The sequence below is a fragment of the Amblyomma mixtum genome, chromosome 7, assembly GCF_055824585.1.
Source record: "Amblyomma mixtum isolate Tamu chromosome 7, ASM5582458v1, whole genome shotgun sequence".
Taxonomy (NCBI): Eukaryota; Metazoa; Arthropoda; class Arachnida; order Ixodida; family Ixodidae; genus Amblyomma; species Amblyomma mixtum.
Window position 1 is genome coordinate 102,906,120 of NC_143018.1, and position 18,177 is coordinate 102,924,296.

General features: G+C 44.2%; 1 protein-coding gene across 1 annotated transcript; it reads right to left on the bottom strand.

Annotated features, from left to right (window-relative positions):
• Positions 1 to 2,664: 2,664 nt before the first annotated feature.
• Positions 2,665 to 3,381, bottom strand: LOC149337051 (uncharacterized). The gene has a single exon (XM_089554309.1). It carries the CDS (start codon positions 3,379 to 3,381, stop codon positions 2,665 to 2,667), a length of 717 nt encoding a protein of 238 aa, XP_089410435.1.
• Between the last annotated feature and the right edge of the window lie 14,796 nt (positions 3,382 to 18,177).

Below are 18,177 nucleotides of genomic sequence, written 5' to 3' on the forward strand. Positions count from 1 at the left end.
TTGGGAAGGAATCGTTGTATTATACCAACCCAGAATGTTTACATCACAGCCTGGTAAAACGTACCGAAACAACATGGGAAAAAAATTGATTTGGATCTCGTAAGCGAACATCATGTGGAAACGAAGAAAGCACGAACCAAATTTAAGTTTTCAGTGCTGTGTTAAGGAAGTACTAAGGGTTTTAAATGAAGCTATAAAACATTTATACAGGTAGATCATGAGAAATGTCAGTTTTGTTCAAGATCTTTCAGTTAACGCCAGCTTTACTCAAGTGATCCTTTTTCATTGCCACTGTGTATTTACAGCCCATCATGTCTGCAACCCACTACTGTCAGCGTTCAGCAGAGTCCAACCGTACGAGACCAAAGCACCGGTGGCAGGGTTGTACCCATTGACAATTCATTCCAAGAGCCACTGCGCACTGAAACAACCACTGCAAAGAGGGCACGTCTGGACTCAACACGTGCTGTGGTAAAGGGATTCTTAAGCCACCTTCGTGAAGCTAAGCTGAACCGTCAAAAAAGGCATGAGGACCTCATGGCTGCTCGCAGGCAGGCCCATGTTGAGCGACTTGCTGCTCTCGAAAAATTTGCTGCAAGATTCGAGTGTCGGCACTCCACAGAAAATGTTGAGCCTGTTGAGTAGTTTATAATTACTTACAGCATCATGAGGCGAACAGCGCAATCTGAGACACACACAGAGGACAAAGAATGCGAATGAACACAGCGCTGTGTTCGTTCTCATTCTTCGTCCTCTGTACAAGTGTCTAAGATTGCTCTGCTCACCTCATGCTGCTTCGTCAGCAGCTAGCCCGCAAAGATGTCTATTGCTTACAGTAATCTCATTCACGACATCTTCGCATCCTTTCTGTGCATTTGTTTGGTGTTTATTTTTCATAATGAAGCAACTTTGTAAGCAATTTCGTATCTTTTGAATTGCTGTCCGTGCTTTTTTCTAATTTCCTTTTTACTGAAACATCCTTGGATTGTTGTTTCCAGCATTTGCTGTCATTTATATTGTATGCCCACCGTGCTAAGATCTCGCAGAAGATCGTAGAAACAATAAATTAAATTATTTTTTCCATATGTTAAGAATTGCAATATTTAACTTTTAGTTCCGTACTTTTCATATTTTTCCAGGGGCATAAGTACATGTTACTTTGCTAGCTTTTATTGAATACCTAATTTTATTCACTGTACTCTAACGTTACTTCTCCCATGTTGATCTTTTAAACGGTTCTCTGTTCAGTTAAAAGCATTCTATAACTTGTTCCTGAATAATATATGTTGTGTATTTGTATTTATTGTTCCGGTTAACAGATCTTAGTGCAAACTTTTTTAATTACATTGATTTGTTTGCAATCAAGTTACATTGCAATGTGACTTCAAACAGTATTACTTACATTTTCAATAAAAATGTCACACAATAGTTTTGGCTCAGTCTTGAGTACATATCTTAAAATGTCACCTGGCACAGTTCATGCAGATTTTGCACAACAAATTGGCAAGCCCTGGTTCTTGGTTTCACCACTTCATAGATTTTGTGCTATGCTGTCCGGTAAAGCAACAGCAAAAGCAGGTGCTTCATGTGTTTCAAGGGTGGTTTCATCGTCGGCCTCTATGTCAGTGGTATCTGGCAAATCCTCCAGTGTGTCAGCACGGCGCCTTGCCATATTGTGGAGCACACATGCTGCCATGACGACATATGCAGCCTTGGATACATCCCACACGTCAATGTAATTCAAGCGCTGAAATCTTGCTTTGACGAGGCCAAAGGTGCCTTCAATGACGACTCGTTGCCTAGTATGGGCACTGTTGAAAGCAGCCATCCATGGTTTCCAAGCTCCTGTCTGGCGATATGGAGGCAGGAGCCATGGCAAGAGCGGGTAAGCTGCGTCTCCTAGCAGGTAGCCGCCTGGAAATGCAGCAAATGGTTACCATGACTATAAAGTACTCTCCACTCTGTATATGTCATACATCACAACTGCATATGTTCACTCATAGAGAATCAATAGAAAGGTATGTGTTTTTTTTTTCTTTGTAGATTCGTGTTGATAAAGGAAACTATATTTCTACAGGTTTTCGTCTCAGTCCTGATGATCCACAAAGTTTCTCAGCCATGTAGCATACATGTTCCTGTGCAGATCGATTTTTTATGTTTTCCATTTCTGTGCCCTTAGTTCAGAAGCCTTCAACTGTGATGCCACAAACTAACGCTGACACCTGCTCTTCACCTGCTCCCCGCCACCTCAAAAAAAAAAAATTTGAGCCTTGTGGAAGGTCTCTGTAGGCACTCTGGCCAAAGAGTGAGATTTGGTTTGCAGGTATTGATGTTTTAATATTACTTGAATCTGTACTTTGACACACAGCTTGTGACGGAGAGAGGGGTCACGAAACAATATCAACTCAGCATTAGAAAGAACACCCCAGAGACTCAGTTTGAAGAGCAGGAACTGAGATACACGAAAGTGACAAACAGCATAAAGCCCTTTTTCGCACTGGGCTCAGTTATGCGCGGCAACCCCCGCTTTTTTTTCTTTTTTCTACTTATTTTCATAATGCCTCTACAGAGCGCCCTTAAGTTTTCAGGTTACAAAGTGCGAACTTACCTTCGCATTTTAAAGCTGCCTCTCCGAACTGGAAGCTGTGCCGTAGGAATCGGGCGTCATGAACGCTCCCAGGGAATCCAATGAACGTCTGTGAACATCATGTCCGCATCGCACACGCCTTGCAGTAATATTGAGGGAAATTTCTTGCGATTATAATAGCTCTCCTCCGATTCCGACGGCCTCGAAATACGGACATGGCACCCATCAATGGCACCAATGACGTCTGGCAGGCCAACAGGCTCTCCGTGGCGAGTGTACAGAGCACGAAATGCCCGCTTGTTGAGAGCCTGCTCTTCACGATCCGGCCAGCGGATCTCCCTTCCACTTAAAGACCATAGCAAGTCCAGGACTCTGTTTATGGCGACGTGGGCGTTTGATTCGCTGACATCAAATTTTTCGGCGATCTGATAGAGCGCCCATTGGGTGCCGATGTAAGTGAGAGCGATCAGGACAGTTTTCTCGGCTGCGATTTTTGGCCTACCTCTTAGGCCTTCGGGGTAGAAAGAGGAGTGCTGGAACTCGTCCACTAGAGTCGCCGCGGTTGATAGTGATAGTCGAAAAAGCTTCCTGAACTCGAAGTCCAAGTAGCGCTGCACAACCTCCTCCACATACAACTTCACCCTGTGTCGGTCCTTGCGTTCCAACTGTGAAAGCAGAAGGCACATTACAAATGTGTCTCCAAAATCGTCGTCGTCGGATTCCTCAGAGTCGGAGCTATCAGACTCCAACATGTGGTCTGCTGCAAAAAGCGCGCCAAATTTCTCGAGCGGCATTGCTCCCCTCTTCCCTCTGCGCTGACTGCCCGCGGGCTGCCAGCCAGCACCGCTCGCACGTGATCATGACGTAGCTTCCTGCTTGACAGGAAACCGCGAACTGCCCGACGACTATCAGAGCTCGGTAAATCGAAGAAGCCCACTATTGGACGATGCGATCGGACGTATCCACCCTAAATTGCGTCCAAGGTCCGTATTCTGTAACGATCTATTTCATTTGTCCTTGACATCGATGTGACGAAACAACAGCAGGTAGAAGACCGAGTGGCTAAACCCCTCTACACAGCCGGTCTGTCGCTTCTTGTGTCAAGCTTCGAGCCGCCGTTTATAGTGAACCTGGACCACACACACCGTACTGCTCCAATCCATCCCAGAACCGCCGCCCAGTTCCTTTAGCGAGATCGAATAGAGGTTGTGCGAAACGCGCAACGTCATCCCTTAGCTCTCTGAGAACTAGGCCCTTCACGTTGGTTTGGTCGATGAAACAAAATGGCTGCAGAGTCTTGGGTAGACACGGGTGCACTTCGTGTTAAAAGTGGAATGCCAGTGCACTGTTTCGCTACACCGTGCACTCTGCCAGGATACTACCATGCGCGCGGGAACCACGTATGCGTTTCAGCTTCACATTACCTATCATTTTTAACTGCGCGCTAATGTTTTACAACACAAAAAGTACTGGGACGGATCATGCGTGAGCAGGCCGACCGGTTTAAACCTTCTGCTTCCTGCGCTGGTTATTCACAAATATCTACAGTTGATTTGTTTCAAAATTGCGATATGTACCAGATTATTTGATGTCTCTGATCAGAGGAAAAGTCCATTGGGTGCATTCAGTAGCTTCCCTGCAACGAAATGATCAATCCGACGTGTGCACATCTGGTTGGTTCATGGTTTATTGGGGTTTAAAGTCCCGAAGCAACTCAGGCTATGAGGGACACCGTAGTGAAGGGCTCCGGAAATTTCGACCACCCGGGGTTCTTTAACGTGCACTGACATCGCACAGTACACGGGCCTCTAGAATTTCTCCTCCATAGATATCCGGGATCGGGATCGAACCCGCGTCTTACGGGTCAGCAGCCGAGTGTCATAACCACTGAGCCACCGCGGCGGCGTATGTGCACATCTACATGCACGTGAAGGACGAATTGAAGTTTTTTCAGCTGGAGTATACCGAATTTATTCGAACACGTAATCATGCCGCAAATAAGAGCTTTTATTAATCAACAAGTCGTGGATAATGCTTACTAATTGCGCTCTAGCTACAAAACTCATGTAGCTGTGACATACACTGCAGTGCACTCAAAGGAACATATCCGTACTATCGTTGTCTTGGAAATTGATTCCGTGTGTAAAATATTACCAAACTCCCTCTTGCATTCTGTTTGTCGATGAGCTTCAAATGCGTGCACATCTTCCAACCCTATCGACATGTGACAGACGGATATGACTCGCTGAATACAGACGCAGTCTAGACAGAGAGAAATTAATTTCAGTGTTCTGCGCAGAAAACAGCAGCTGATTTTTTTTTTCGCTCAAAAATATCTTCCAGATTGTAACCACCGTGTACCTAAATAAGCCCACGTTACCAGTATAAAAACAACATACATTTCTAGGCCCAACATTTAAGAAATATTTCACATTCCTCCACCCATAAACGCACAAAACACGAAAGTCTCCCAATCTGTAACATACTGAAAGTGCTCTCAAGGAATCATTGGGGGTCTTGAAGAACGCGCCTTTTATGCATCTGTCGTTCTTAAGAACACTCCTCCTTAGATGAAGGATTTATGGTGTATGGTTCAGCAAGACCGTCATACATAAAAATTTAGATCCGGTGCACAACTCAGGCCTACGCCTCTCATGTGGCGCATACAGAATCTCTGCCATAGTAAAGCTCGTCTGTGGAAACCAATAGACCTCTGCCTTAAATAAGAACAACCGCTCTCACTTTGCATACATATTAAAAGTGAGGTCTCTACAAAAACACATCTGCTGTCTAGTTGCAGCTCAGTGCCCTCCTAAAATTAGGCCTGTATTCAATAACAAACCTCAAGCTACCAGGTTACCACCGGCCGAGCACCCCACCTTCATTCTCATTTAAATTTTAAGCTACTACGCCACTGGTCTTGCAATTTGAAGAGATGTGCAAAAATCCCAGCGTACTCGACACATTACCCGACATTGTCCAAAGACGAGACCCTCTACCACTCTGGTACATTTCTCCTGAAATGTGTGATTTTACTCTCACACAGCTCCATAACAAGCAAACTCTATACAACAACATGACTTGAAAGAATTCCTTGCACTCAAGGAAAAATACGATGGCTTCGCGTAGTTTTCTACTGATTGTTCAAAAATGAATCTTTACATTCAACAAGTACTAGTATGAGGGAAATGTGAAAAAATAGTAAGACTTCCACAGTGGGCGTCCCTCTTCACTGCCGAATGTTATGCCGTCTGTGCGGTCGTGCAAAAAATATTCAACGACAGCCTTGCATATAGTATCATTTGCGCATACGCACTAAGGGTAATTACAGCTCTTCACTCAAGAAACGCAGTCACTCCGCTCCTTGGTGACCTCATAAACAATACAACAACAGCGACAGCTCGAGAGGAAAACATAACATACTGGTAGGGATCCATATGTATCAGCAGCGCGAACACCACACAGGAAGAAGAAGGAGAAGAAGGTAAAGGTTCGCGCTGCTGATACATATGGATCGCAACCAACTAGCCCGACAGATGGTGTTATTCAAACACTGGTAGGTCTCTGGACATGTCGGACTAAAAAGCAACGATAGAGGAAACTTTCGCGCTGTTAAAACTCATGAGGAGGAAAAAATGATACCTAAGCCCTTTAAAGACTGCATAAACTTAGTTCATTGTAAACCAAGAAAAAAATGGCAGTCCACTAGGAAAAACAACGTAAACAAAAAACAAAAAGGAACGTTTCAAGGAAGTTATTGTCAGCCATTTAAGTATAGGGCCCACGCACCTTACTCACCAATTCAACTAACAACAGAAGACAAGGTGTTTTGTGAATCATGTGCAGGTGGGCTAAAGGTACATCCTAGTTTATTTTCATTCAGGAAACTGGACACTCTAGAAAAAAAACATTTTTCTGTGTTTTACTGTGAAAGTATAACGTTTCATCCGACACTGCTCTTAGGTGAAAGTGTGCTCGCTGATATCTGCATTTTTAGGTTCTTAAAACAAGCAAATATCTTGAAGTATAGACGGCAAAAATTTTAAGTGGCTCTCTAATCCCGGGTTTGGCGCAATCTTGACTCAGTTGCTTACCTATATTATACTCAGCTCAACTGAACGTAAAGCATCGTGCGCTGATTAAAGCTCAGCTCTCCTCGTGTTCAGATGCTCAGTTATTATCAGAAGCGCTAGCAGGAAACTCTTGATCGGGAATTTGTCGCGTTGTGTCCAGCACTGTAATCCCCTATTGTCGTGCGACGCCCGCGCGTTACGCGCGCTAACGCGACATTGTGCAGTAATGTACGCAGGGTAAAAAAACTGTTGTGCGAATCCTTTATTCTTCCGGTTTCCTGCAGTCGATATTCGTGAGCTGAGATTTAAATGCTTCATTCCTTTTGCCTTCAAACGCGCTTACCATGACAGCACAGCAGGTTACTGCGTCCTTGCTTGCAGAATTGCAAATATCACGCGCTTCCTTGTCTCTTGTTAATATCGACTCTTAACAGCGCATTATCTGCTACACTCAGCTTCCGCCTCAATTAAAATTTGGTGCTAAGAGCAGCGAGAATCAACATTTTCAACGACGCTGGGTTTTCTAATGGCGTGGTTGACAAGCTCAGACTCTCACTGCATATTATAGTTAAAAGGATGACATAAAGCAGCTGGCCGTGCGTGATTACACTCCTCTTCATGCAGCTGCTTGCGCCAGAGCGCATAAAAGTTTTCAGTGTCACAGAAGTTGCTCCAGGCAGACGCATGCGTCCATGCCACACAAATAAATTAGACATCGCAGCGGCGGCCCACATTCGGAGAATACGGAAGCATTGACGTCTCCTCGGCACTCGACCCCTCTCTTTGCCTCTCTTTATCATTTTCTTTGTCCTTGTTAATTAATTAACTAGTGGATTGGCATAATTATCTTATGCTTTAATTAAAGATCGATTTATTTACTATGGTTATACGTTCTTTTATCTCAGTCAACCTTATTGGTTTCTTAAATTTGGCGCCGTGGTTGCTTTCGCGCCCACTTACTATATCCGTGTCCAGCCTATTCAACCGACCAAAAGTTTTTGCTGATAATATTTAACTAAATATTTTACTTTAATGAAACTTTTGTTCCATTAATCATCACTAATCAGGTACAATCCAATTCATTTCTAACTTCATGTTCACTCGTTTGCCTATTTTTGCACTGCTTTGCCGTCCCCGGCGGTCTTCCCATCTAATCACAATATCAACGTCTGCGCTATTTTGATGTTTTTTCGAAATCTTCCGGTCTAATTAATTAACTACTCATCTTATCGATATAATATTTTTTGACCAGCATCCTCAAATCATCCTCTTTCTATTGAAACCGCTCGTTTGATGGCATCGTTTCAGAGAACGTCACAACTGCTGCGGACACGTTTTCGTGACAGGACCCCGCCGACATAGCCTAGAAATACTATCGCATTGATAACCGCTCGCTCTCCCTCACCCCCTCCCCCCCTGGTGAATTTCTTCACTTTAATTTTACAAAGATTACTATGAGCAACAAATATTAATTGTACATTCAATTAAAATGGCTGCTACTACATTAGATTCTCCCGCGTTAAAGTTTCGATGATATATGATTACTAATTCCATCCTTTTCCAACAATCCCCGACCCCTTCCTCATGCAAATTTCCAAGTCGAAGGCGACAGTGAGGTACTTGTATGAAGAAACTAAAATCAAATACAACAGCTCAACCAATGTGAAAAAGTCGCCGAATAGGTAACGGAAGAGTTGTATCGCTGGTCACCGACTTTAAGAGTTTCAGAAGATGACTGAAAATGTGAAAGGAACAGCTGGAATAAACTCTCACCAAAATGAAGGCCGTCTAGTTTCTGAGAACACTGGCAGCTTCCTACTCGGAAAGCCCCTGTAGCGATGCCCTTGACGGTCGCAATTTTAGTTTCCGATAACCCGGCACGGCAAACTTTTGGTGTCGAGTTGGTAATTATCAGTTCCAGGATACCTCTTGCAGTCACCTGCGGCAGTCAACATCGAGTGCGCTCTGGCAGCCCCTTCTACCACTATGCCAGACAGCGAAGGCTAGGCGCTTCAGCGACAGCTCTATGGTTTCTGATCATATATGGTGGGAAGACAACCGGTGGTGTCCTTGTACGTCAGAAATTCGTCATGCGCACTAAACGCCAAGAACACTCTACTCTTAAAAAAATAGAAAAGAACCCGAAATAACAAGGTGTCCACAACTTCCATGATCAGGGCCTTGCCTTTCTGAGCTTCAGTTACTAGCTTCTTCTTTCCGGCTTTTCAAGCTACAGTGGTGCCCTACACAATTATCCGATTGTTTTCCAGATGCTTTCCACACAATACGAACGGATGCTTAAAAAACGACCTTGCGGCCATCGAGAACAACATTCCTCACCATTATGTTGCTCCGTTGCCTAGGCTATAATGCCTACAAGTATTTTAGGGTAGCTGTGATTGGGAGACCAGCACAAACCACAGCATGAACACTGCTTCATCGTTAAACGGCCCGGTCATAATAGGAAGCTACACGCTTAGCTGAAGCTTCACAGCAGTTCCGCACTCTTGGCAAAGTTTTCCAGACAAATTCCTCAGTGCGGAATCAAAAAAGCAGGCTGTTATGCGAATCAGTTAACGCCTCTATGGACAAAAAATAGAAGCTCAGTGTCGCCTACCGGGACGCAGGTTGCGCCTTTGGAAAGTGCGTTGCTCTGTTTGTGATATACCGTGACTAACATGGACTCGTGTCTGCACACTGCATTTCAAGATCACAGAGGCAGGTCCGCTGCTTATCTTGGCGCATAAAAGCAGTACGGCCTACATCCAGCGATCTGCCATTTTTCGCCGGCGCATATAAGGTTTGGTTTGGTTTAATGGTGTTTAACGTCCCGAAGAAACTCAGGCTATGAAGGACGCCGTAGTGAAGGGCTCGGAAAATTTCGACCACCTGGGGTTCTTTAACGTGCACTGACCTCGCACAGCACACGGGCCTCCAGAATTTCGCCTTCATCAAAATTCGGCTGCCGCGGCCGGGATCGAACCCACGTCTTTGTGGTCAGCAGTTGAGCGCTATAACCACTGAGCCACCGCGGCGGGTCCGGCGCATATAAGATAACATCGTCTACATAACTGTCCAGCTCTTAAGCACTTTTCAGGGTGGTCTAATGCATTCCTCTCATTAGCGCTCCCACTTCCTATGTCATTTAGGGAATGGCTGTAATTTCAACAGTATTTGTGTCTGCGTCTCTTGTTAAAGAACCCCAGGTGGTCGAAATTTCCGGAGCCCTTCGCTACGGCGTCTCCCATAGCATCAGTCGCTTTGGGACGTTAAACCCCAATAAACCATACCAATCTTCTCAAAAAACAATGATATATTTGCTTAACACCCGAAGCGTAGCTTTTCTCTTTGCTTAGATTAATTGTATAACGATGATTATGAACATCAGTTATTATGAAGAATGGCCTGAGGGGCGAGTTGGTGCATGATGAAATGAACGGGGGTGCAACAAAGACACTAACATGAAGTGCGCATGTGGTGTCCCCTTTCTTGTTAGTGTCCTTGTTACGCCACCGTTCATTTCATCAGTTTTATATCCTCTCTTAAAATGGCTGATGGTTCATCAATACATCTGAGGCTGCAAAATTTCGCTGATGCATAATTACTGTTTTTATTCTTGGCCTACGATTACTACAGCACCCCTTGCCCCTCCGCTCGTCGTGCACAATTCCAACTGAAAGGAAACTGGGACGTGGTTCTGTGTAGAAACAAACTGGAAAATTCCGCGCCTCAACAAATGGTAAACATTTGCTGGTAAGGAAACGGCAAAGTTATGAGGCTACGTTGGTCACCGACTTTATGACGTACAGACGATGTATACAAAGATGAAGGAATCAGGTAGCATAACTTTTTACTGAAATTAATGCCGAGAAATTAGCGAGGGTGCTGGAAGCTTGCAACTCGAAAAGGACTTGTAGCGGTGCTCTTGACGGTCGCGAAGTTTAGTTACCGATAACGTGGCGCGTCACTGTTGGTCACTATCAGTACAAGAAATCCCCTTGCAGCCGTATGCGGCAAACAACATGGAGTGTGCTGTGGCAGTTCCTTCTTCTACTGCGGCAGGTGGCCATGCCTGGGCGGTTCAGCTCAAGGGCTAGGCCATGTGCAGTGGAGGTAACCGCTGATGGCATTCTACATCAAAAGTTTTGCATCCCTATTTAACGACAAGAAAAAAGTGTGGTTCAAAAAATAAAAAAAGAACAACAAAGAACATCATGTGCACAAAGCCCCGATTAGGGCATTGTATTTCAGTCGTTCCATTTCGAAGGAGGAATTTCAGAAAAGGTTTCCAGATTTTCAAGCTTCAGTGCTTCCTGAGGCGATTTTCACATTTAGTGCACTTCCCGCTGTTCGAAAGATGCTCTTCACGCAATATTCGATGAGTCCTTCAACACAACATAGCGGCCAGCGAGAATAACATTCCTCACCTTGGTGTAATTCCCGAGGAATTTCTGCAATGGCTTCGCCGAGGCAATTATGCCTTCAGGTATTCCAGGATAGCTGTAATTGTGAAATTGATTGGGGTGATCACAGCACGACCATTGCTTCCTTTTTTAACGCCGGTGCAATCAATAAAATAGATGACGTTCGTGAGCTGTTGCCCAGATTTGTCCACCGAAATACATGACTCCCTATCTGAAAATTCAGATCCGGCACCATAAGTTCATGCCAAATTATAAAACAAAACAGTAGCGTCGTCTGTCGGGTGCTGGTTTCCACCTTGCCGGCTCTATGTTGCCCTGCTGCTGCACTGAGCTGCGGCGGTCCTATAACGCTATCGCGTACCACTTTTAAAGGCAATTTTAAGCGTCCTCCATGTTTTTTTCTTTTCGACCCGAGAGCGTTAACCTTCAATCAGCGGAAAGGCCCGCGTCGGCATTGTTCAGAGAAAATTCAGGTTGGTCAAAATCACAACCACATGAACTGGCGCGCGTGCTTCAAAAAACCACATCGATCACACAAAACAACACCGATGACGTCACAGTACAATTCCCCATTGGTGTACAGAGTTGTGACCTCATTCCAGCAGCCTTACGTAGTGCCGTTGAAGAAAGAAGAGAAACTGCACTGAAAAGAAAAATTGCTTTTCGTTACCCGAACCACTGGAAACCATCAACAAATATCACCAACATTCAGAACCATTTCGAGCACATAAAACCGATGCTTAGCATTAGTTGGGAAATGTCACAAAGCGTGGTTTAGCTTAGGGAGAGGAAGTAGTTTTGGTAGTTGGGTAATGCAATTGATGTCCTCAACTGTTTCTCTCACTGTGGATACTTAAAATTCTCCTTAAAGACGGTTTCCTCGGGGGACCTTCATGTTTCCTTTGAGGGCCAGGTCGATTCATTTGCGGACTAGCTGCGTCGCACACCTTGGGTAAGTTAGCGGTATGAGTAGGCGGGGGAAGGGGGAGGGGAAGGCATATCAAAACGAAAGCCACTAGGTCAGTCGTGTATCTTAGATACTATTGTTTCCTGTTGTTATGATTATACTTCTTTGCTGCTGGCTATCGAGCAGCCAGAATGCACGATTATTTCGTTGAAAACTACTGCATACTGTTGGTAACCAACCATCGATGGAAGTATGCGACGCTTGGATGCCGGTCTCATGGTGCACGTCACATGCCCAGTCTGCTGTCCCCCTTGTTGCGCTCCTACCACGTGCATGCAGTGCGCACAAATCAGACCGTACATTTTGCAAGCACATATGATTTGGTAGTTTTGTCTATCGACCCTTACAACTACGACGAGTATCCCAACCAAGCGGGCCGGCGTACCACAATTGGGCGTGAACATTTTAACCGCGACTGTACCAAATCGGTACAAAGGGTTTCGCCGAGGAGCACATGACCAGGCCAGTGAACTAGGAAAACGCAATTATAGGAACTGCTCTCTGCACCTATAATAAATTTGTTTAGGAAATAAACACCACTTTTGTCTGACTATCAAAAATATACTGAACAGGGAATGTTCGCTGAAAAAATGTTCGCTGATATCTTGGCTAAAAATATTTGTTCACCTTTTTATTTTTCTTTGTACGCTCAGCGCGTTGCGTTGGCTTGTAGAGCGTATTGAGAGATTGCCGAAACAATTTTTTTGTAGCACCGCATCACCTTCGCGGTCCTTCTTCAGGCATCTAAAACGAGCTCGCTAATAATAAAACCAAAAACTTCTGGCTGTGTTTTTGCGGCGTGGTATTGTACCATTCCAAACCCAGTTTTCAACAAACGAATCGTGCATGCTGGCCGCTCGATAGCCAGCCTAAAAAAATTATAATAATAACAGCAAACAATAGTAACTGAAATACATGATTGACCTAGTAGCTTTCCTTTAGATACGCCGATCCTACTCCTTCTCCCGCCTCCGCACACTCCTAACTTACCCAAGGAGTGCGACGCAGCTAGTCCACCACTGAATCGTCCTGACCATCAACGGGAACATGAAGGTCCACCGGGAAAACCGTCTCTAAGCAGAATTTTAAATTTCCATTCAGAAAAATAGTTGAGGACATCCATCGCATAACTCAAACCACTACTCCTTCCTCTCCCCAAACTAAATCACGTTTTGTGACATTCGCCACTTAATGCTAAGAATCCGCGTTATGTGCTCGAAACACTTCCGAGTATTGCTGAGATTTCTTTAAGGTTTCTAGCGGTTCGAGTGACGAACCAACCATTTTTCTTTTCAGCGCAGTTGCTTTCCTTTCTTAAAAGGCACTATATAATATTGTTGGAATGAGGTCACAACTTTCTGTACAAATGAGGAATTGTATAGGGACGTCATCGGTGTCGTTTCCTGCGATCGATGTGGTTTGTTTGAACCATGCGCCTGAGTTTATGTAGTTTGGGATGTCACAACCGTCTCGAATAATCTCAATTTTTCTACACAACGCCAACGGACCTTTCCGCTAACCGGGGACGTTAACGCTGTCGCCCCGCCCCCCCTCCCCCCTTCCTCCCCCCCCCCCAAAAAAAAATAGAGCTTGCAGTACGCTTAAAAATTGTCTTTAAGAGTACTACGCGATACCCTTGTCGGTCCACCGCAGCTCAGGGCATTAAAAAGGCAACAGAGAGCCGGAAACGCCTGATGCACGACGCTACTGTTTTTTTTTTATAACTCCTCATAAACTGACGGTACCAGATCCGGATTTTCAGATAGAGTCATGTATCTCGATGGACTTTGCCAAATGTGCGCAACAGCTCCTGAACATAAGCTAAGATTGTTACATTCTTTTAAAGACACCGGCGTTAAAGGAAGAAGCATTGTTAGTGCTGTCACCGTTCCAGTCTCTCAATTACAGCTGCCCTGGAATATCTAAAGCCATTGCCTGGGCGAAGCCGTTGCAGCAAGTTCTTCATAAGGGTGAGGAATGTTGTGAACGCTGGCCGCTATGTTTTGTTTAAGAACTCATCGGAGCCTGAGTGAAGCGCATCTGGCGAACGGCGAAAAGTGCGCTGAAAATGTGAAAATCGCCTCACGAAGCACTGAAGTTTGAAAATCTGGAAGCCTGATCTGAAGTTCGACCTTCCAAATCGAAGCTCTCAAAGGCCATGCTCGAATAGAAGCGTTGCGCATATCATGTTTTTTTGTTGTTATTTTCTATTTTATGACGAGCAGTTTCTTCTTATCGTTAAATAGGTATGAGAAATCTGATGCAGACGGCCATCAGCGGTTATCTTGCCTGCACATGACCTAGCCCTGGCGCTGAAGCGCCCAGACTTGTGTATCTGCCGGAGTAGTAGAAGGAACTGCCACACCGCACTACATGTGGAGTGTCGCAGGCGACTGAAAGAGGAACCCTGGAACTGATAGTGACCAACTCGACAACACAGGCTGACGTGCAACGTTCTTGGGAACTAAAACTGGCGACCGTCAAGAGCACCGCTACAAGAACTTTTCTAGTAGCAAGCTTCCAGCGCCCTCAACAATTGCACGGCCTTAATTTCAGTAACAGGTTGGGCCAGCTGTTCGTTTCAACTTTGTATACATCTTCTGTACGTCGTAAATGCGGTGACCAACGAAGCCACATAACTTTGCCGTTTCCTTAGATGCGAATTTTTCGCATTGGGTGAGGGGCGGCATTTTCCTCTTTGTTTCTTCATGCAAGTACGTCAGAGTTTAATTTAAATTGGAAATTTGCAGGACGAGTGGTGGAGCCAGGTGTATGGTAAAAGTAGGACAAGAATAAAATAAGTAATTATGAATGAGCGATACTTTGCCGCCGCAGGGTGAATTGATGAACCAGCAGCCAGGGTAAAACAGGACATAATAACTGACATTCATAATTACCGTTATACAATTGAAGGAAGTTAAGAGAAACGCTACGCGTCGATCATCAAGCAAATACCTCATTGTTTACTTCCTAAAAGCGACGCAGTCTCAAATCCTGTTGAAATTACCACCATTCCCAAGTGGCATAGCAAGTAGGAGAGCCAAACAGAGGAATGCATTAGTCCACCCTGAAGAGTGCTTAAAAGTTTGGGAGTTACGTAGACGGGGTTACCTTAGATGTGCCTGCCAAAGATTGCAGATAGCCGGATGTTGGCTGTACTGTTTTTGTGCGGCACGATAAATAGCACGACCAGCCTTTGTGAACTTGAAATGCAGTGTACAGACATATGTTCATGTTAGTCACAATATATGACAAATAGAGGACCCCAGACTTTTCAAGGGCGCAAAGTGCGCCCTGGTAGAATACACTGGGCTTTTATTCTTTATTCATCGCGGCGTTAACTGATTCTCGCAAAAGGGCCCGCTTAATTCATTCTGCACTTAGCAATTTCTCTCGATAACTTTTCCAAAAGTGCGGAACTGCTAAGGAGCTTCAGCAAAGCTTGTAGCATTCTATTATGACAGGAGCATTAAACGAAGAAGCAGTGTTCTTGTTGTGGTTTGTGCTAGTTTCGCAGTCACACCTATCCTGAAATACGTACTTGTATGCATTATAGCCTAGGCGACGGAGCCGCATAATGGTGAGGAATGTTGTAGCGCTCAATGGCTGCCAGGTTCTTTTTAAAGCATTCTTTGGTATTGTGTGGAAAGCATCTGGAAAACAATCGAAAAATTGTCTGGGGCACCACTGTAGCTTGATAAGCCGGAAATAAGGAGCTAGAAACTGAAGCTCAGAAAGACAAGGCCCTGATCGGGGAGGTTTTGCACATCCTGTTATTTCTCGTCCTTTTCTATTCTTTCAAGAGTAGATTTTTCTTGGCTTTCAGTGGCAATGAAGAATTCGTGATGTGCAGGGCCGCCAGTGGTTGTCTTCACTCCATACATGTCGCAAAGCCTAGCCCTGGCGCTGAACCGCGCAGCCTTGGCTATCTGCCGCAGTGGAAGAAGGAACTGCCAAAGCGCACTCCATTTTGATTGCCGCAGCTGACTGCAAGAGGAATCCTAGAACTGATAGTGACCAACTCGACAAAAACAGGTTGACGTGCAACGTTATCGGAAACTAAAACTGGCGACCTTTAAGAGCACCGCTACAGGGGCTTATCGAGTAGCAAGCTGCCAGCACCATTGGCAACTACACTGCCTTCATGGTAATGACAGTTTATTAAAACTGTTGCTTTCAACTCGGGCCTCTTCTTCTGAATGCTGTAAAGTCGGTGACCAGCGATATCAGTCTTCCGTTTTCTAAGCGACGACTTTTTCGTATTTGTTGAGGTGTTGTATTTAATTTTCGTTTCCTTATACAAGTACGTCACTGTCAGCTTTGACTTGGAAATTTCCAAGGAGCGCGGGGGACGGGCGGGTATCATAGGCCAACGTTGAAATTAGTAATTTTATATCATCGAAGCTTTAACGCAGGATAAACTAATGTAGCAGTAGCCGTTTTAATAGAATGTATAATTAATACTTCATGCTCATAATCATCTTTGTACAAGTAAAGAAAAACGCTATACGTCTAACGTTAGACAAATGCACCATTGATTTATTTTATACAACTGACGGTGTCACAAATACTGTTAAAATGGGAACCACTCCAAAGGGACATAGGAATTTGTAACGCTAATGAGAGAAATGCATTAGTGCGTCAAGAAGAGTGCCTGAAACTATGATTGCTTTGTAGATGGCGTTATCTTAGATATTCCTGCAAAGGAAGAGAGATTGCCGAGTGTTTGTTGTAGTGCGTTTTCTGCGGTAAGCTAAGGAACGCGACCTGTCCTTGGGAAGTCCTTTGTGAATTCCTTTATAAAGTGTTGTGAATAAGAGGCAATAAAGGGAATTATTTCAAGGTATATAATAATAATAATAATAATAATAATAATAATAATAATAATAATAATAATAATAATAATAATAATAATAATAATAATAAACTTTATTCATGCAATATTTACAACCTCGTACAGGCACACCAAAGCCACAAGAGGGCTTGTAGGGTGTCGCCCGGCAGCAGCGACAATCCAAGTACACAATTTATAGAATAGCGAACGAAACACACAAAGAAAGAATATATATCTATGTACACGTGCACTGAACTTGTGCACTAAAATAAAGAATGAATTGATTATAGATACCAGTGTAAAAAACAAGAAAACGAAAAGAAGAAAAAAAATATTTCGCTAAGGTGGAGGAAAGAAGAAGAAAAAAAAAGAAAAAATATAGGCAGAAAGTTTAAATGCTCTTTACAGTTACATTTCTAGCGATAATATAGCGTTTCTTAGTTCTGTGCGAGAAGTCAAGGAGAATACATACTCTGGCAACTCATTCATTGCTGGACGCTGTATGTCCAAGTACCTCACAATGATGCCGGTGAATAAGTGATCATTATGTTACATCTCTCTCCGGCATTGAAATTAGAAATAATCTTACAGATAATGCGGCCCTGAAGTATTTCACCAGTTTACTAAAAGTGTTGAAACATGCGACAAGTTGTCACGATCGAAAGAATGGCAGCAACTTAAACGCAAACTGCAACTAAATTTTACTTTTGGGTAGAACACCTATTAACATGTTCAACGCGTCGCAAAGCTAACCGGGCAATGTTTACTTTCAATTAGTGAGCCAGCTCTTCTGTTGTAATGGTTTAAAAAGCTTCATAACAGACGACGCGAGAAACTGGAGCCATGATGGGCGGTTAGGAAATTTACATGACTCTACGTAAGTATTGACCACGGAGAACTTTCTAAAGAAGCGTCGATAGACAATGAACGGATTGTCGACGGTGTGTGTTTGACGGTGTGTAATGTGTCTTTAAATTTTAGTTGAGATTATAAAGCCCAACCGCTGTGTAGCCGTTCTGGATATGCACGTATACTTTGCCCATGACCGCGCACACGCTTATGGGCTTCCGAAGTACGGCAAAGAACGAGCTTTGTGCGGCATACGAGGATCTGTTTTCTTCCATGTGGCATTCACGAAGGGCCCTCGCATGGTGTGGTCAAAATTTATTTAATAGCTTTCACAAAAGTTCTACTAGCAGCGAAATATCTCGTCGATGACCGAAAGACGAAAGGAGACGCAGCGAAACAAAAGCTTGTCCCGGTAGGCGCGTGTTCTTTCAGAGTGCTTTATA

Coding starts and splice junctions, on each gene's coding strand:
- LOC149337051 (XM_089554309.1), bottom strand. CDS start 3,381: ATGCCGCTCGAGAAATTTGGCGCGCTTTTTGCAGCAGACCACATGTTG.